Here is a 20433-nt window from a genome sequence, read left to right on the forward strand (position 1 = left end):
TTTGCAGTTTCAAATGTTTTCTTGCAGTGATTATATAGCCTTTCAGGATGGCACTATAACCCATGCCAGCCAGTAGATGGCCCTGCAACACAACTATAGTTAAAGCATTTCCACTGTACATGCATTGAAGTCAAAGTGATTATACATTATGTTGATTTTCATTTCTTACAAAGAAGTAAAGTCGCTGCATTGCTTACATTTTGTGTGGTGCATTTGCAGCACAGCTACTGTTCAATATCAGTCATCTACATTGTTTTATTTTTAACTCAAAATCACCACACAGACAATAAAGACATTTCGGGGAGGTTTCATTGATTTATTGTTTTACCAATTTCTGTGCAAGGGTAAGAATTACAAAAATCTACACACTAGAGATGATAATATATCCTGTTTCTATCATACAATGTTATTTTTACAAGCATCCTTTAACAATATGTATATATTCATTCCGATGTACCTATTACACATTAAAGATATACTGATCATCCTCATAAGACGGACAACAAATATCACCAACAGTAAACAAGTTTGGCTAAACATACACACAGCCTGCAGTGACCATGTGCAATCTAGACGAGGCTTGACAAGCTTCAATGTTGATGTGCTATATCATGTTTCTAGTACAAGTTCATCAAAATGAAGACACAAAACTTACAAATGCAGCACAGTTCCCTGTAGTGTTTTTTGTATAAGTGCATTAGTCATTTGAAGTGTACGAGAGTCTGTTGAGGTAACACAGCTAATCCTTTAATATAGAGAGTTGACAATAATATAAGCTCTTTTTTTATGTTTGTCTTTATTTCAATGTTTTAATTATAGGCACAGCATATCTATAATGGTCACAACAACTTTCGGTATTATTTGTATCACTGTACTTCAGGTTATTTTGCTACTCTCTGGCCCATTCTGACATTAACAGATGAAGAAAAAAGAGAAAGTAGTTTTGGCTAAGGATATCACTACTTTTCTTTTGATATATAAGAATTAAGAAGTAACTTTAGAAACAGATTCCCAGTCCTGACACGGAGTGGACACTATCAAATATTAGAATCACAGTGGGTGTATAACAGTCCTGGTCCACTGCTGAGGAAATGTAACAAATGGAGGGAGAAGAGGAGCTGCACTGCTGCCGCCTGACACAACTTTGCCTGACACAGGCTATTGGCCAATGAGACTACCATCGCAGTGGCCGTAAACTTGCCAGACTGAAGTAGCAGCACAAGCTGGCAAACTGGTGCCAACTAGGCCCATTTGTGCTTTAGTTGCCAATCAGTCTGCTGCCAGGAGTTTCACCAACACTTTTTTCTTCGCTTTACCCAGCTCCTTACATTTCAAGGTAACATTTGGAGGATTTCTGCATTTCATTTAAAGCCACCGTGCATAGAGGTTTTGTATAGAATCTTTTAACGGCTTGGGGCTGAAGCCCATGCTAACATTACACAGCTGCAATTTCCTTGGAGCCAGCATCTAGTGGTCATTAGAAGAACTGCAGTTTGAGGCAGGTCCACTGTGTTTTCCCCATTCAGCCATGTTGTCTGTCTGTCTGCTTATGCTGTGACGCTGTGGGACAGGCTTGCTGAGACAACTTCTTTCAATATAAATGGTATATAAAAGGAATATTATGAACCACCACCACAGACTAGATGTCTACATGATTAGTGGTGAAATATTCCCTTAAGTATTCCCTTTATAATGGAGCAGGAAACCACTCACAAAGAACACGCTCACGGCATCTTTGTAACCTAATAACATTTCATTGAGATACTTCACTTTTGTATTTCAGCAAACAGAAGCATTTTCCAGTGCATCCCTTTACCCAGCATGGCTATTCAGCATGGCAGCATTACTATAAAATAATTCTCATAGATTTAAATCCTGTTTTTGCGTAACATATCACTGCAGTACAGTACAGTGACTTGTTCCCAACACATGTGGAAACAGAGTGGATGTTGTGGGCAGAAACAAGCACCTATCCTACACTACACAAGATTAGTGGTAAATATTCATCGGGTCTCAATGTTTCTTTTGCCGTCTAAAAAATGGGAAGGGACATGATGATAATCTGAATCACTCTTTATCCACAGCATTCTTCAACCACTTGTCTGACTGGAGCTACATGTTACCTTGTTTGTCCGAGGAAGAAGAGGAGGTGGATGGTGATGGGGACGGTGCTTTGGGGAAGACCCTGTCAGTGGGAGTGATGCTTGGGCTGCCCAAACCAGACGAACTTGAGCTGCTGGAGCGGTGGGGTCCCTGGCCCTGTCCAATCACAGGAGCCGGTCGGACAGGTCTGACAGGCGGGGGCCTTAAAGGAGCACTTGGTCTACGGGCTGACAGAGCAGGCTTAAAAGTGGTCATAGTCTCAGATGAGGAGCTACTACTGCTGCGTCGCTGGGCTGCATCTGGATCTCTGATCACCATGGTATGGAGAGGGCTGGCAGACACCTCCTGCGCTCCACCAGGGTGCTTAAGCGGCTCCAATGTGTCGAGCACAACGTCGGGCGCGTGTTTGGCTACATTCTGCCTCTCCAACTCACGCAACTCATGCAGGGCTGTATTCATTGTTTTCTCTATATCCTGAGAAGCATAAGTAGAGGAAAAAACAAATGAAACTGATGTCAAGCAACCAAGCAGAGAGTAGCTAAATCTATTGTTGAGGCAAAAGAAATTTGTCTTATTCCTCAGAGCTCGAGCCCTTTTTATGTGATGGTGGAAAAACTAAACCCAAAATTTCATTTGCCAACTGTGTACTGTTTTGGTACCCATCAAAGAGCTAATGATGCACATAATATTTAGGAATGGTAGCGATTGAGAATTTTTTTTCATCCTTAATTTCGCCTCGATACAGTTATGATTTTCAGATGAAACTGTAAAAGGAAGCTCCCTTTTTAGAGAAGCCATACATATAGGACAGTTGTATATATTTATTACATATTTGTTACACAATAAAATAAGAAAAGTCTACATTAACAAAAACTGCATGTGCTATTAAGGATTTTAATCACCTCAGCGAGTGCCTCGGTCTCAAGAGCCTTGTGGTCTCCTAAACTTGCATGCCGGGTGGTGCTTGGTGATGATCTTTGAGAGTGGCTGTCGACAAACGCCTTTCTATCAGGGTGGCTGATGCAGCCAGCACTGCCAAATGTGGTGAGACGGCGTTTCTCAGGACTGTCAGTTGGACCCCTGCTGACAGCTATTTTGTGTGGACTCTGGGGGCGTGGCATAACCCTGGGGGGTAGATCAGCAGCTCTGGTGGGGCTCAGGCTGTCAGCGCCGTTCCTATGGCGTGGAGCTGCAGCGCCATCTGATCGCACTCGCACCCTAAAAAGAGGCGATAAAATTGATATTTAATTTGTGATTAGTTTCAGTTACTTCGCTCTGGATAAACGTACAATGTCCTTCCTCTCTCAAGTCCATCCCATATATCTATCTGTTACTACCTTCCTAATGCTGGTCCAAAGCGGTTCTCAGGTGCGTGTTCACAAGGAGACTGACGCTCATTCCTTGATGAGGTTCTGTCATCGTGGTGCGGCCCACTGCTGGTCTCACTGTCAGTCCGATGAATGCTCTCTGAGAACGCGTCGTCCCTGATACAGATGCATATCGATGACGCTTTTTTATTAATGTTTAACATAGAAAATAATTAACAGTAGTCTGCCAGATAAACTAAATAAGGAGTTCTGCAGTGTTGGAACTGTTAATTCATTTCTGTGTTAAATTTTTTTAAAGATTTTTTTCTTGTATTTTTTCTTGATGAATGAATCATTGATAACTACATTCCCATTTCATTTAAAGTAACTGTTCATTGAGTTTTTGTACAAAGTATACAATCTGTTAAAACCAGAACTGTAACTGGTTGATTCTGAAGCCAATGCCGACGTAATAGAGTTGTAATTTCCTTGGAGTCAGTGTCTAGAAGTCAATAGGGAACTGCAGTTTCAGGCGGTTTCACTGTCTTCAACTTCTTTCATTATAGTTATTGAAAATCAAATGAGAATCCTTAATAATCACATCCCTGCACAAAAACACCACAGCACCAAGCTCATTCTTTTAAAGGAAAACATTAACCACTAATTACTCTGTCCTTTTGGTACTGCATAAATCACTACTCTTCTTAATTTAGCTTTAATTTTGTTACCTGCCTACTAGTTATCAGAAAAGAAGCTATTAAGAAATTAAGGGCCTCCATTTAATACGTGACCTGAGTGAATGTCCATTCGAAGAAAATCTCTCTCTTTAGCAAATTGTGGATCAGAGGGTAATTGCTTCGACCACAAAGGTTATGTTTTTGTTACCATTTGTCTGTTAGCAGAATTATATAATGACTACCACTTGAAGCTGAATCATGAAAAGATGGATTGTAGCCAAATAAAGATCTCAACACATTTTGGAATAAATCCACAACTTAAGGCTGTAAGAGTGATTAATGTCCTGAGTGTCTGTTGCTCCAATAAGAATGCTAGGAAATGAAAGTTAGGAAGATTTCATTAAGGCCAAGCTTTCTGAAAATGCAACACAACTGACAAACATAGTGACAATGAAAATGTCTATTCAGGAAAGCAGAGCAATATATTGGCCAAGCTCAAAGTAGCTCTCGCTGGTTTCTTGATCTGATGCTGTTTTAAACTAAACGTCTGCATAACAAAATATATATATATGTTTATTAAGGCTTCACAGCCTTAATAAATCTAACTTACATGTCTTGTACCACAATGTATTGATGTGGGATCAGCCCATCCACACCATTATGTCGGCCTTCCCACCAGTCCTGAGAAGCTCGCAGGTAGAGCAGCAGGGAGGCTCCCTTCTTAAAGGACAGCTCTCTTGGACTTCGGCCCACGTAGTCAAATTTGGCTATGGCCTCAATTTGCTCCAATTCTGCCATAAAAAAAAAGAACAGAGGAAATCTCATTATTTTCTCTGTCAGCTTCTTAACATCCAGCTGCTGTCTTCACAGTGGATTGATGTGTTTGCTGACTCACCTTCATCACTTGTGTTAGGCCCGGTACCATTGTCAATCTCATCCAGAGCTCCTGGTTCACTGTGGGGGCTTTCACTGGAGAGAGGAGATGCAGAAAAGGAAATGAAAAAAATAAGAGCCATTTACACACTCTTATTCTTTAATCATTATCTTTTTATAACAAAGGAATCATTAATTACCAGACCAATATTATATTTATCATGTAGCAGCAACCTCAACAGACCGAGGCATGCAGACAGTCAAGACAATCTGCTGACATTCAAACCGACCATCAGAACATGAAAGAGAGATGATTTAGGTGACTTATCAGCTGATCTTATCATTTCAGAAACTGCTGATCTACTGGGATTTTCCCACCACAGCTAGGGTTTACAGAGAATGATCCACAAAAAAGAAAATATTCAGTAAGAGGTGATGGAAAAATGGTCAGACTGCTTCCAGCTGGTAGGAAGGCAACAGCATCCTAAATAAGTACTTGTTACAATCAAGATGTGCAAAACGATATCAGTGAACACCTAATGCCATTCCTGTCAATAAGTCTACAAGTGATATGGACTCACCAAAGACTGGAAAAATATTTCCTGGTCTTTCTTCCTTTATATTCAGATAGTAGTGTCATAATTTGGCACCAGGAACATGAAAGCATTGGTCCATTGTGCCTTGTATCAACAGGTGGTGTAATAGCATAGGGGATGGGTCTTGGGACACTCTTGGCCTCTCAGTACCAAATCAGCATCTTTTAATCAGCACAGGTTCAATGTTTTTTGTGACATTCAGATGGTAGGGTCAGAATCAGAGCATTGTGTCAACGGTTAAGGCTGCTGGTGGTGTAATTTTGTAGGGGACATTTTCTTGGGACACTCGGGACTAACTAAGCATTATTTAGATGCCACAGCCTACCTAAGTACTGTTGTTGACCATATTCAGCCTTCACAGCGTACTTCTGATGGTTGCTTTCAGGACAATAATATGCCACGTCACAAAGCTCAAATCATCTATAACTGTTTTGTTGCAAATGACAATGAATTCACTGTAGTCAAACGGCCTCCACAGTCACCTGATCCTAATCTGATAGTCTTTGAGATGGAGCGGAATGGAAGATTCGCATCATGGATGTGCAACAAACAGATCTGCAGCAACTGTGTGATGCTATCATGTCAGCTTGGACCAAAATCTTGCAGGACCTTGATGAATCTATGCCATGAATAATAAAACAGTTCGGAAGGCAAAAGGGACTCCAACCCAGTATTAGCAAACTGTGCCTAATAAAGTGTCAGTTTTTATTGCAAATGTTGTTTATGCAAATGAAAAGCTAAAAAAAGATTGTGGCATTTTTAGTTTTTCTAAATGCATATTTTTTTCATTTATTTTTTGAAATTGCTAAAACATACACTTTATACACCAAATTAAAGCAAAATCCAAACTACCTACTAAATTAAATGTGAGATTCATATTATCCAATGAAATGACTGATCAGGATAAATAAATCCTTTTAACAAGGAACTGAACAGCTACTCTTCATTCTTTAATTCTAGCAGTTGGATCATTTAAGAAAGGCATTACTAATGTTATTCAATAATCATATTGCTGGTGCAAACAGTCTTAAAATAAACAACACTTGTTGCAAGCATCGCTATAGAAAAGAAGTCTTGTGTTTATGAGAAAAAAGCCAATACCCTTCATTAGGTTTCTGTCTGGCTTTTTAATCCTCTGAACTTTCTGCATACCAAGAAGATAATTCAGTATTGAGGACTCTGTAAAATCTACAGCCTTGTACAAAATGGCTTAGAGCCAGGGTAGGAAGTGGAAAATGTTACATGGTGCTATTTTTCCAAGGCCAAGTTGTTAATGGCTCAGAAAACACAGCACATTTTGGACACCTAGCTTTGAACCTACCAGTATTCGTCCCCTCCAGCCATGCACTTCTCATACACAGGTCCCTCCAGTTCTCGCTGGGTTGGAAAGATGACCTCATGGTGGATGATGATTGTCTTAATGATCTCATTAACATGTGCTTGGCAGGCCACAGGATCTTGGTCATCTGGTATGGGCATCAGCGTGGGGCCAAAGCAAATAGCGAGATTGTAGGGGTCCATCATGTTCTCATCGCTGTACTGGGAAAGACTGTGGAAAACAGAACCAGTAAGTATCATTATTTTAATTTTGCACACCGGAAAATTTGTAGTGACGAGACTTACTGGTTTAGAAATGCAAACAGGTATCTCATGACGATGATCACAGGCCGCGGAAGAGTCACGATTATCTGCTGAAGGTGATGAGCTCTTTCTGCACCAGAGTCAAGCTCTAAAAGTAATGAACAACAACAATCACAGAATGCTACACTAGATAAAACATTTTCCACATGTTTTCCTGGAATGTTACTCACTGGTAGTGGATATGAGGTCGACGAAACGCTCCTTAGGGAACAGCGGGTTTTCCAGCCCCCGGAAGTAAAGCTTAAGAACTCCCGCCACAGAGTTAATATCATGATCTGTCTGATCATCCATCAGTGGATCTTCTCCTGTAGATGTAGCATACTTTCAGTCTACTCAGTATTCATCCATTGCACTCACTTTCATGTAAGATAGCAGTGATTCTTAATATGCATTTCAAATTCGGAAGTTAATGTATGCATTAAGAGTGCAGTTATGTTTGCTCATTTAGGATGCTGATCTCATGTATTATGCATTAAATGGTTTACATGTCCATTACAGCGTTACATATGGCACACAGGCTCTTTATTTGCACTTTAGAGTCCTGTGAGAGTAACTGTGGTTTCTGAGGTGGGCAAAACGAAATTTAAAATCAATCAAGAGTAGATGGCTAAGTGACCTGGGACTAACCTCTTTCAAATGCATTTTTAATATCATTGACTTCGACCTGGGATCCTGGAACTCGAAATATACCTTGCTGCTGAAGACCTGCGGACATATAAAGCTGTTAGTCTAAAATGGAAAAAAGGTATTAATATAAATGGCACACCCCCTTAAAAATAAACCAGATTGATTTCTGTTAAATGTCTCAGTAAAGAGGTTTTTTCTTTTTTTGTATCTTAGTATAAAAACAAGCTTAAAGATAGGAGACTTCAAACATATTAAAAAAACTAAAGAAATCCACAGAAGTTACCCATACTACATCATGAGAGTATGGGTAAGTCTCTAGCAATCTGGTGTGAAAGTGAAACAGACAAAAGACTAGAGAATTCTTTTGCAGTGGCAATAACCAAAGGATGAAAGTGTTATGGATTAAGATGGCACATCTTACCTTTTTCACATACACTATATGGTCAAAAGTACTGGGCCTCCTACTACATATAGGAACTGCTTGGCCATGGGAACCCAGCACTTGACAACATTACTCAGTACCTCTATGTGGTCGGCCATGTTGTGGCTGTGTTGCTGGGGTTGCTAAATGACTTCACTTTGCAATAACACAACTTAAAGTTGATGATGGAATAGGGGGAAAGAAATTTCATGAACTGACTTGTTGCAGTGATTGCAATTGTTACAATACCGCAGTAACAGTGGTGAGTTCCTTAGAACAACCCATTTTTTTCACACATTTGTGACAGGCAGACAGCATGACTGTTATAGCTTGATTTTACAGCACTGTGGCAATTAGACTATAAACATCTTAATTAAAAAATTAAGGGATGTGGCCCAAAGCTTCTGCTTTTTCAATCATAACTGGTGGAAATCAAAATTACATTGTTTCTCTTATTATAACAATTTTCACAAGACAGACGTTACTATTAGTTAGTCAGTGTTCATTAGCATCTCTTAGACAGTAGAAGTCCTGTTTATCACTTACACCCCATCTTCTTTCTTATATATAAGGATTAATGTAAGCTGAGCATCATGAATATTAGAATGCAACCCATTTTTAGTAATGAATGAATCATAGAAATGAATATTTCACCTCACTCTCTCATCCAGGCTTGTACATGTGAAATGCCCCAGTTTAAGATTTTCCAAACGATCCAGTTGGAGCAGTTATATTATCTCACATTGAATGCTATTTCACTGCTATTAACTTCTAAATTACCAAAAATATTTGAATGGCTACTATTAACAATATTAAAGTTGTAAATACATATCATTCAGTTTTATTTTATTTATATAGGACCGAATCCCAACAACAGTCACCTCAAGGCACTTTATATTAGAAGGTAAAGACCCTACAATAACAAAGAGAAAAAACCCTAACAATCAGATTGTATAAGATTCTATGTTTTGTTATGTTTTGATTATACAGACTGAAAACCACATGTAAGCGTTTCCCCTCACCCCCAACTTGTTGTAGTGAATAACTGTCTGTCTGTTGGTGTGTTTGTTAGCGCTCTAGTGCAGTTTTGAACCCTTTCATGCATGAATTATGACAACCTCAATCAGGATTTTTTAATTTTTATTCATCTTTAGGCATGAAAAAGACTTTTGAACCTAATTTTTTTACACATGTACTTTTCAAAGTTTTTTTTTTCATGTCCACTTAGGTGGGCAACATATGTTTTGGCTTATGAATTTGACAAACGAATAAATAATATACACTGTGTGTTGTGATTATGTGCAAGTATACCATCAACCCTGACACAAATACAAGGAACCAGCCTTTGAATATCTGTCCACTGTAGTGACCACTATACGTGAAAGGGTTAAGATATAATTTTCAAATATTGTGTGATGATAGACACCAATAAAGGCTCGAGTTGAGTAATTTAGGTGAAAACTTTATATTGAGAGTCTTGAGAGACATAAGCACCCAGGTTAGGTAACCATTTGACTTTGATCTCAAATGTTAGCACCCAAGGTCAAAGTTGATGGATGGAAAGAGATGTACAACATGCTTTTTTTTTCCAATATTAGCCCTACATAGTCACACTGACACCATAACAGGCTGATGTCATCATACTGTAATGAAAAAAAAACAAGTTTTACCCCTTTGACCTTTGGGGGGAGTTCGCTCTCTAAGCGCTCTTATTGTCGAGGTTTCTTTCTAAAATTGCAGGGTCCCTACTTTGCAATATAAGAATCCTTAATGTGACCCGATGCAAATTTGTTTTGTGAAATTTGAATTTGTTGAGTTTTGTTGTGAATGTGCACTACATAAATAAAACATCAGCCATTGTGGAACGATAACTTATGAATAGAATTGGAACATACCATACAGGTTGATGTATCGAATACAGCTCTCAACCACCGCTGGTATAGGCTGGCCTGAATCCTATAGACATAATCAAATTATTACTAGAGAAACCACTAAATCAGAAATTAATAACCATAACAAATAGTCACGCTAGCAAGCCGTTATGATGAGAAGGCTGAGATGATATCATTTATCACTTAACGTTAACTTTCTGAGTCACAATATGCAAAACAAAAATATATTAGTGCACTAAGATAACAGTATTTTCACAGGAATCCCAACGGGACAGAGGCACAGAAATGTTGGTTAGCATACTAAACACAGTGTAATGATCCCACCCAGCTATAAGACAGAGTACCTGACTCCTCGCACGGACATTCCGTCTTCCCCTGGGCAGAGAGCAGTAAGGCACGTAGACAGAGGAAGAGAAGCAACAACAACCACAACAGGTTAGTGAGAGAGACAGATCTTACAAAGAGAGACAGACAGACAGAGAGACAGAGAGAGAGAGAGAGAAAGAAGGACGAGGCATGGCCTGAGAAAAGCATCAGTCAAAGCATCAGTGCCATGTGGCGTGTGAGACATGAGGGCATGGTTTGGGGGGAGTGGGAGGGAAGGGCCTACTTCAGAGCATGGTGGGTGGGGGGAATACACATATCTTTCTAGCCAAAAACAGCTTCTTGACTTGGAGGGAAATAAGAATCGATGTATCAGTCGATCTGCTAATTACAACATCTCCTCAACTAACTGATTCTTTATTTGTTCTGTGAGAAAAGAGCCCGCTGAAGAACTACTAAGATATACATAATGATACTATACAAAAAATCAATAAAGCAAAAAAATCTTTTTTTTCCTTTTGTTTTTTTGTCAGTTGATTCTTTGGTTAATCGTTTTATCTCTGTACTTTTGTCGGTGCATGCCCTGCTTGTCTGCTGAGTTTGATTAGCATTAGAGTGGAAGTGGCCATCTGTTTATTTGCATAGCTGCTGTGTGGCCAACTGACATACAGCCAAATTAATTCAGTGTACGGAGGTTGGGGGCTCACAAGAACAAACCTTATACTGGTGCTTTTGAAAATAGACCATCTTCACATCAAGCTGCTGGACCAGCTTTCACCTTATCCAGTGTTTCCGTCAAATGTGAAGACAAGCATTGAGCAAGAGGAAAGTCAGTGCATGAGTGAGGCAATGTTTGGATAAAAGAGTGGTCACAGGCAAGAGAACCCCCAAGGACTGCTAGCGAGAAAGCTGAGCTCATGAGAGACAGAGGGCACAGATGGGCTTATACCTGAATGAAGGCCTCCATATTGCCGTTAAACAGCCTACGGTTAAAAATGGAGCGAGGTCTACACTTCCGCATTCTCTGGGGTTTAGGGGGAAGAGTTGGGGGCCTGGGGAGATGGTGGGGTTTGTAGGGTTGGTACAATGCAAACATAAAAAAATAATGCAATATGAAACAGTAAAACTGATTTTGCTTAAAATGTTTTTCTTTTCAGATCTTTACCAAAATGATAGGCTGCTCCAAATCATAAAGAATATGGTAGTCATATATTGACCGTTTCTGAGATAGGCTACAGTCATTTGCTTTCTTGCTGAGAGCTAGATGAGACAGCCGATACTCTTTTCATTTCTTTATGCTAAATATGAAGAGACAGAGAGCAATTAGTCAAACTCTCTCTCAGACAGGAAGGGAAAATAATTCATGGCTCTCCATTAATTTTGAATAGCATAAAGGTGTATCCTTTACAGTTCTGTCACCTGTCAAAAAATTACAAACCTGATATGACAGAGATAAAGAAGAATGGATAAAGATGGGCAACTTAACAAAAAATGAATTAATAGAGAATGTTAAATATGTCAGTTTTAGGCTTTTTGGGTAAATTAAGCGAAAAACCTGCTACATACATTTTTAATACTTTCTATAGACAGTACAAAGTACTGCACTACAAAGTACAGTGGAATATGTTTCATTTAGTGGGCAATCAGTGAGTGAGTGCATGATGCATTACGCTGTCTCTATAAAGCCATAATCATATTATCTAGCTTAGCACAATGTTTTAAAACCAAAAATAAATAAGTACCTTGAAATTGCTTAGCTAGTGGCTTTAAATGTAAAATATTTTGCGTTGCTTATTTCATTTGTCTAAAATCCAAATTATACAAATGCTAACTTAAATTAGCAAACCCTTTGCTGTAGCCTCAATCTGAGCATACAATCACCTGAGTGGGACCAACACACCATCAGGATGAACAGAATCAGCTTTCCGGGATCAACTTTCTCATTTAACACTTGGCAAGAAAGCAAATTTATGTATTAACCTAAAAGTAAAAATAATACAAGGATGGAGCTCCTGTAATAGTAATAATGACTGAAAGGTAATACATCACAAAATACTCAATACAGATATAATTAAATATCAAATTTAATTGATCAAAATAAAAGTCAAGCATTTGTATTTGTCACACGCCCTTCTTGTCAATATTTGTTAATTTTCTTCTCATTGAATTGTTTTTATTAATCAAACCATTATCCATCTCACTGGCATTTCACTCCCTAGTCTTAAAATATTTTTATAGATTACAGCATCTCTAATTTGGATCCAAACCATTCAACATGGTGAGGTAACAATTTTCCTACACTGTGAGTTTATTTGTGCCACATCCAAGGACACAGGAAGGATTTTACACATCATTGCCGACTTTATTCACCCTCTTGTCACTGAAAACCTTACCTCGTTGTTCCATATTCAGCCCTCTCCCCTAAAAGGAATAAGCACACAGAGAGAGAAGCTAAATTAGAACACATTAGTTTTACAATCGCAGAAGTTAGCAGCACGGTTGAGTGCTGGCTGACTATACATGGCTGGCAGATGGAGAAGGAAAGGGGTGTTATGAGAAAACGGGCATCTATTCAGCCAGGCTGAATGGGGTGAACGCCATGGTTGGATCTGACTCACCGCCAGGCAGCGGTCATTCAACGGTCGCCCTAGAAACAGCACAAGAGCCCCAGAAGGGGACTAGCTCTGTGAAAGTGAAAATGTATCCAGGGGCAACAAGAGTGGGAGCTGATTTGTACAGTGTTATGATTTCATGATATGTGCACCACATTAGCACACTCACACGCACGTTTCAGTATAGCAAACAAATTAAGGCCTCGCTTTGATCAGTCAGTCAGAAATGTTTGTTCAAGGATCATGTCATGTGTAAAGCAGCTTCCAGCACAATCCGTCTTTATGTCAAACACATAATTCCAACCTTAAAGCATACGCTAGCAGTCTGATGATCGCCATGACATCATGGCATCAAATATACTTTTCTTCTCTCTTCTGGATGAGTTTAACACATATTTAATATCAGGAATATGTAAGCAAAGTATGGGAAGAAATATCATTTCAACGCTATACTAGTAATCCATGGCTTGAGATGACCTGCTTTTAGGTCGCGCAGTTTTCAGGATGCCATGAGAACTACAACTTTACTACATAATATCATTTATAATAATATAATTAATATAATAAGTAATATAATTTGGTGTTTTGTTTTGATCAACATTTAATTATCTGATTTCTAAAAGAATCTGTGTACAGCAGACACAACTGTGTCTGAAAACTTGTAATATTCCCAACAAATCAAAATTATTTAACACGTTTGTGATTCCAAAGTAGCAACATTGTGACATTAAAAGATACAGACCCGTACTGACCCTTTGGCTTCATTATTTTAACAGCTCTCGGGTCTTAAGTTTTTATAACAGTGCTTGTTACCATGGACTGCAGGGTTTTTGTTCTTTTAATAGCTCTGAATGATATAATTTTGTATCATATTTTCTAAAAGCATGGGGTAGGCTACATACAAACTGAAGATATTATGTATTCTTAAAAATTACTTCCTTCGGCTAAATTGGCTGTATAGGGTTGTTACATAGTTGCCTAACAAGTGAAAGAGCTCTGGTGCCATCCCAGGAGGAGACACAAATTCCTTTGGGGTTGCATCGGGACGGGCATCTGGTGTAAAAAATGTGCCAAATCAAACATGCAGAGTTACCTGCTATGGTGACCCCTTGTGAATAAGGGAGCTGCTGAAAGTAGCTCTACTTCCTTTGGATAAAAACAGCTATAATAGATTTCTATATGTGCTTCTATATATCAAGGTACTAATATACTGTAGAGATACTTTCTTTCTTGGCAGCTTAGCAGTTACTTTAATATAGAACTTCCTACACCGCTAAACACAGTGCGACAACGTTTTAATAAGTCTCACCTTCTCCTAGCGTCTGCTTCAGAAGGTCATGCTTAGCCTGCAGTTTGACAATGAGATTGCTGCCATTCAAGTACTCCTTGTATTTCTATTGATAAGAAAGACAAAAAGACAATTAGTGCTATTTCTAGACATTCTTTGTGTCATACTGTGCACATTTACACCACGCTGCAATTTCTTTGTTCATTTGTCCGACTACTCACAGTAAAGTAGAAGCCCTCAGTCTCTTGTTGATTGGCTCGTCTTTTGGCGATGTTTGCCTTGCTCATGTAAGAGTCAGATGAGGCTGATTTCACAGACTCTGTGGATTGGCTGTGCTGGAAAGCCTCTGAAACATCAAAGTCCTCCACAGTAAGCATATCATGGAGGGTCTGCAAGGTGGCGTCAAGAGTCTTCCTCACCTGAAACACATATAGATGTAAACTTTAGTTGTCATTTCAGCATTAATCACAACATGAATATATTTGTTTAAATACAATTATATTAAAAAAAAGATAGCAAACTGGTCATTTGTACACGTAAAATAATAAATGAATATTTGTACCACTGGGCATATTTTCATTAGTCTTCTCAGTGTCTCGAACAAACTGTGGTGTAAACACGGCAGCTCAGATTATACTGCTGCAGGCTATTTGCACCGCAGTTAGACTGACAGAGTGAACAATAGAGTAATTAGCTTGCTAGCTTGATGCATCACGACATGAAAGATTAACTATGTGCCTTCCATGCGAGGCAGACAGGAAGGGAGCGTGGATTTCCTTATTCATGACAGACAGCCACTGACACATACACACACCCTGGTGACCTTTAAACATGTCTGTGTGAGTCACAGTGGCCTTGGTGACCATGCTGGGGGTGGCCCCCATTGGAAGCAGGAGACTGGATGAGATACGACCCCACATATCAGTGTCAGATTTAATGAATGAATATGAATGCATAGTGACAGCTCTGGAGAGTGGTTGGCTGTTGTTACATGTTTGTAGCGGAGGGTGTTGGTGGTCCTCATTATTAAATAAAACACAGTAAATGAAGGTATGAAAGTGCCTCCTGTGCCATGATGATGAGTGATAGACACATCAGAGGGATGGGTTCTGTTTTTCCTAAAGGAATAGTTTTGTGAAAAATTCTTTTGTTTGCTAAAAAAGATGAATTAAAACACAGATATATTACTTTCATGCCTGCAATACAGATTTATGGATTGGGCATCATTGACCACTTGCAAAAACAGTATTGGTATTTCTTTCTCTACAACTTTTAGTTTCACCTTACCCTTCTCTGTCCCAGCACAAACATTTACCAGCTACACTTCTGTAAATGGTTGCTTTTTAATGTGCCTAGAGTTCTAACAGGCTGGGGGAAAAAGCTTTTTCTTACTATTTACTTGGACATGGAATAATTTACAGAAAGATCAGACGAGGTCTCCCTTGGAAAAGAGATTTGATCTAAATGGGGTTTTCCTGGTTGAATAAAGGTAAAAGAAACAATAATAAGAGAACGATTTCAGTGATTTCAGTATTCAGTGGATGACATCGATCAAAGCTAGCTAAACTAAGCTAACTACCTAATGACTGATAAGTAGCTGATTAGCTTACAGCTTCAGATGTAAGGGAAAGTGTCAGTGAGTGTTTGCAAAAATTATGAACTATAAAACTAAATGTAACGCATCAATCTAACAGCAATAAAGACTCTTTCTCAAGGACTCTGGTGTCTGAGCATGTTGTTTTAAAGACTCTTGCATTTAGAGCAGCAGATATGTGTGTTTTTTTCCTGTTCTTCTACATTTAGTCGATGGTTTGAATGATAACAACTTCACTTCCTTGCACAGTATTTTGCATTAATACACTGATGGTGCAACCTCTATATTCAAACTCAGCGATCAGACTACTATGTTAACAGCTTCCCCTATGAGACCCTATACAGGATTCAGGATCTAACTTCACTATCACTGATAATCATTTGCATACATTTCTCATTTTTATTTATGTACACCTTTGTACATAAATACTCTTTCTCAAAAGACTCTGGTATCGGTATCTGTGTAACACTATCACTATGAAACATCATGATATACTACAGGAAAATATTGACCTTTGAGACAAAAGAATACAGATGTTGCTTCACATATCAAAGGCCAAATATGAACTGAGTGTGAGTATTGATAAGGACATCTAAAACGTATACCTAAGCACATCAGTGAGTTTGTTTTGCTTTCAAATTAACCGCTCACCTCTTCATTTTCTATTTTTAGTGTGGCCAGACGTGATTGCAGCTGGTGGTAGCGCATCAAGAGTTCTGTCTGGACAGGCTGCTGTGCACTCACTTGACACACCTGGGATTAAGAAATAAAGGGATATTTCTGAAAGTGACTTAACACAGTGCAAAATAAACATAGCAAGAATAAAGACCAAGAATAAACACCAAAGAAAGCCTTTTTAAATCATTACCCTCCCTGTTGACTCACCTCATCTCCCATGTGTGGCTGATAGTCAAAGCATGCAGGAGGACAGAAGATCTGGCAATGTGTGTCCATAAACTTCAGCTTGTCTCCTCTGGTATCCATGGCATCCACTGCTCCCTCCAGTAAGTCCAACCCTTCGTGGCGAGAAGTTTCTAGACTATATTCTGCAGAAAGGTAGGTTCTCAAGGTGCGTGCTAAGCTTGCATGGTACCCTAAGTCGCAACACTGGGGACAAAAAAAACAAAGCATAGTACATATTACAGATCCAAAAACAAACTTAAACTGAAAAAAATGCACTCTGACAAAAAGAGAGTATTTCCATCTCCATCCATATTTCCATTCTTGGCTCTGACTTACATCTATCATGTCTGAGACATCATGAATGTAGTATTTGGCCACCAGGGCATTAGTAGCTGCCAGATTGAGAAGATAGTCATTCCGGGCCTTTGTGCATTTCATCTTGTTTTCAGAGTACTTGGCTTGTCTCTGGGGGTGTAAAAGGAAGAGCGAGAGTCCCATCAAGGCAGGAAGCAAAATGGTTTCCTAATGTACTCTAAGAATGCATTATACATTAAACAGTTTTATCTTCTCTATAATCTGTCAGTATGCATGTATAAAATAGTTGGATTTACTTGGACACTTCAATTACAAAAGCATTTGCAGCTTGTTTGCAATCGAGTAGATAGAGTGTATTGGAAATAATGTGCATGACATAAATCCTCATCATTCATGGGATAAAAACAGACCTTCTCCTTCAGTTTCTCCATCTTCTTTACAGAACTTCGACGCTGTGGACGATCATCGTAACCATAACGCAGGCCAATGTCATTAGCCTTGCCAATGTGCTTCTCCTCCTGCTTCTCTGCCTCCTTCAGTTTGCTCTCAGCACTGAGACTCTCAGTGTGGTACATGTGGTACGTCTTCATCACCTGCAAGAATACACAGCAAGTATAAAGGACATCACAGTTAAACTAGCAAGGAAACTGATAAGTATGATGAAGAAAAGCAATATCCTCAAATTTTGGTACAGGATCCTTGTTGATCATCAGATTATTTTACTTTATAACCTAAAGATTCTGCAGTCTTAAAGAAAAAAACTCAACGATCCGACAGTATGTAGAAAAAACTTCAGTCTGAACCAGGCTATGTTAAGGAGAAAGAAATAAGAGAAAGAAAAACCGTAGAGAGACACCCTGTGGTTTGTTCTTTAGGACAAAGAATCAACTACAGGACTGAAAACACAATAAGTGGCCAGCAATGGCCGAAACGTAATCTGAATTTTAAAATCCAATGAGAATGACAAATGTGACTTTGAACTTGACCTTCAACACAAATTTGATGAAGACCTGTGAGATGATCACTATGTGCAGGTTCCACTAAAATATGACCAATATCCTGTAGTTAGGAGGAAGAAGGATTCTTGTGAATTGTTAACGGACAGACAGACGAGACACGCCTTGCCACGGCATGAGGTCATCAGCCTTTTGGCTAAATAAGCTAAGAATTGTCAGTATTCTCTTTTTTATGAACCTTTCTTATTAATTTTATAACCAGATCATCATGACTTAATAAACACAGCTGCTGTTTAGAAAGATACCAATAAGACCCCCGAGTATTTTTGTTCATCACACAAGTAAACATTAGTGAGTGTAGCATACTCATCATTCTCATGGGACTGTCATATTTTCATTGACATTTTCTAACTGAGCTGGAGTGTCCAGTACATCTGTCTGATGTCTCCACACTGTCTGAATGGCCTAACCACAGAATAGCAAGACAAATTAAATATCCCAGCAAGTAAAGTAAGACAGGCGTGGTACTTTTACAAAAACAATCTATGTTTTAAGATAAATGTTTCATTGTTTTATCAAAAAAGCCACATGTAAATGTTTAACTAGTAAACCTGAATCAACAGCACAGTCGCACAACATCTGCTTCACCATCACTGATTCTCAAGTTCTGGTTTCCTAGCAACCCCGTCTGCAACGGACGTGCAAAGGACAGTGAGATCGATCAGCAGGGGAGGAAGGAGGTTACAAAGTGACAGTGAGCAACCTCCTCTGCTACAAATGAAACAAATAACTCCTCAATTTTTGCAAAAACTCAGCAGCTGACCAATACCAGGGACCTGCTGCCTGACAACATTTGCTTATTTAAGATGCAAATGATAAAATAACCACACAGTGATTATATTTTCTCTTAAACTCTACACTTTTCTCAATTATAAAGTTGAGCAGACTCCTGCTATTCCTTATGCTGTGTGTGGGAGCTGCAGACAGGCATTTAATAATGCATGAATCAGAGGGAGGAGAAATCAATATCAGTATAGCAGTAATATAACATGCACGGTACAATGTTACATGTGAGAACTATTCTCGTGTGGTTTATACGATTTCAGTAATCCAGATTCAAATCCATTTGTGATGTGCTGCATACACATCATTTTGCAATGTGCACACGTGCTTAGCTTTCTTATTAGGTCATTTTTTTTCCCTTTGCCACCAACTCTTTTTTAAATTTTGTAATTTTGTAAATTACTAACAATTTGCAAAACTAACTGTAGAAAAATAAACCAAAATTGACCTACTTTCTGCTCATCTTCGCTTTTTGCTCCTTTATCATAAAGGAATCAAATCGCAGGGTTGTCAAACTTTGCTGCAATTATGTTTAGCCAGTTTTACAGGACCATGATAAAGGATTGATCATCTGCACAATTAAGCTGACAACAACTAGGATGCCAAGAGAAAGGATTGAACGTGCAAGCAGCCAAGAGTGGCGTTTTATACATGCTGGAAAAGAAATGATGTTCGGTCATGAAATAAATCAAATTTACAGTGAAAAGTAGTGCAAGTCTATAAGAGCATGTTGTTGTTTCTCATCTTATTTGCAATGGAATGTTTTAAGACCTTTAAAACAAAATTTAGTGACTGAATTGTGGATGTGATGAGGGGAAAAAATAATCCACGAGGGTATTCTGTTTCACAGCATGCCATTGTCCTGCTTGCCAAAATACACTTTCATCGTAGTCTTAATTACATCTAGTCTCTTTACGCTTGTAAATTGTTTTTTCGTTTATGCTATGAATCATATTAGCCATTGAACAGTAAGTAAAGATAAGGATATCACCGAGCAATTAGAGCCAGAAGAATGCATTCTGGCGAGTTTGCTGTACCGTCCCACATGCAGCCAGTGATATGCCTCAGTTCCTTTTCTTTTGCCAAATGAAGATGCATTGCAGATAAACGCAGATGTTTTGTGTCTGCACCACTGCACAAACCTTTGCTGTTGGTTTACTAGTATGCATATGCACACATTTCTATATGCAGCATGTGGTTATAACAGTCCACCGAGAGTGACAACTGTTAACATATGAGGCAAGCAGAGGTGTCAGATTACATGTAACATTAGCTAAAAACATTACAGAAGCTCATTTTGCTGTAAGCACAGTGCACCTCTGTAGCGCAGACTGCTGAGTCTGCTTGAAGCACAGCTAGGAGCAGGAACACTGTCTCCTTCAACTCATGTAGCAATTCACAGCAGGAGGAAGAATGTAAATTTTATCCTTTCATGACCTCAGGAGAGGGAAGAAATGACCT

The 20433-nt window shown here is 38.9% G+C and overlaps 1 protein-coding gene across 2 annotated transcripts in view; it reads right to left on the bottom strand.

The window, feature by feature from the left end:
* Positions 1-295: 295 nt before the first annotated feature.
* LOC116334191 (SLIT-ROBO Rho GTPase-activating protein 3-like) overlaps positions 296-20433 on the bottom strand; it is a 35313-nt gene continuing 15175 nt past the window's right edge. The window contains exons 5-22 of one of the 2 annotated variants that reach the window (XM_031757539.2): positions 17584-17766; positions 17195-17323; positions 16841-17062; positions 16607-16708; positions 14583-14780; positions 14383-14467; positions 12855-12882; positions 10482-10512; positions 10141-10201; positions 7825-7902; positions 7368-7502; positions 7180-7285; positions 6878-7105; positions 4983-5056; positions 4698-4878; positions 3441-3587; positions 3006-3321; positions 296-2577 (exon numbers count right to left, since the gene is read on the bottom strand). In XM_031757539.2, coding sequence (XP_031613399.1) covers positions 2113-2577; positions 3006-3321; positions 3441-3587; positions 4698-4878; positions 4983-5056; positions 6878-7105; positions 7180-7285; positions 7368-7502; positions 7825-7902; positions 10141-10201; positions 10482-10512; positions 12855-12882; positions 14383-14467; positions 14583-14780; positions 16607-16708; positions 16841-17062; positions 17195-17323; positions 17584-17766 — 2769 coding nt within the window. In that variant the 3' untranslated portion in view covers positions 296-2112. Of the gene's footprint in view, positions 2578-3005; positions 3322-3440; positions 3588-4697; positions 4879-4982; positions 5057-6877; positions 7106-7179; positions 7286-7367; positions 7503-7824; positions 7903-10140; positions 10202-10481; positions 10513-11410; positions 11514-12854; positions 12883-14382; positions 14468-14582; positions 14781-16606; positions 16709-16840; positions 17063-17194; positions 17324-17583; positions 17767-20433 lie in introns of both variants that reach the window. The other variant, XM_031757538.2, reaches the window with a different exon arrangement.

Source organism: Oreochromis aureus, linkage group 5, assembly GCF_013358895.1.
Source record: "Oreochromis aureus strain Israel breed Guangdong linkage group 5, ZZ_aureus, whole genome shotgun sequence".
Classification (NCBI taxonomy): Eukaryota; Metazoa; Chordata; class Actinopteri; order Cichliformes; family Cichlidae; genus Oreochromis; species Oreochromis aureus.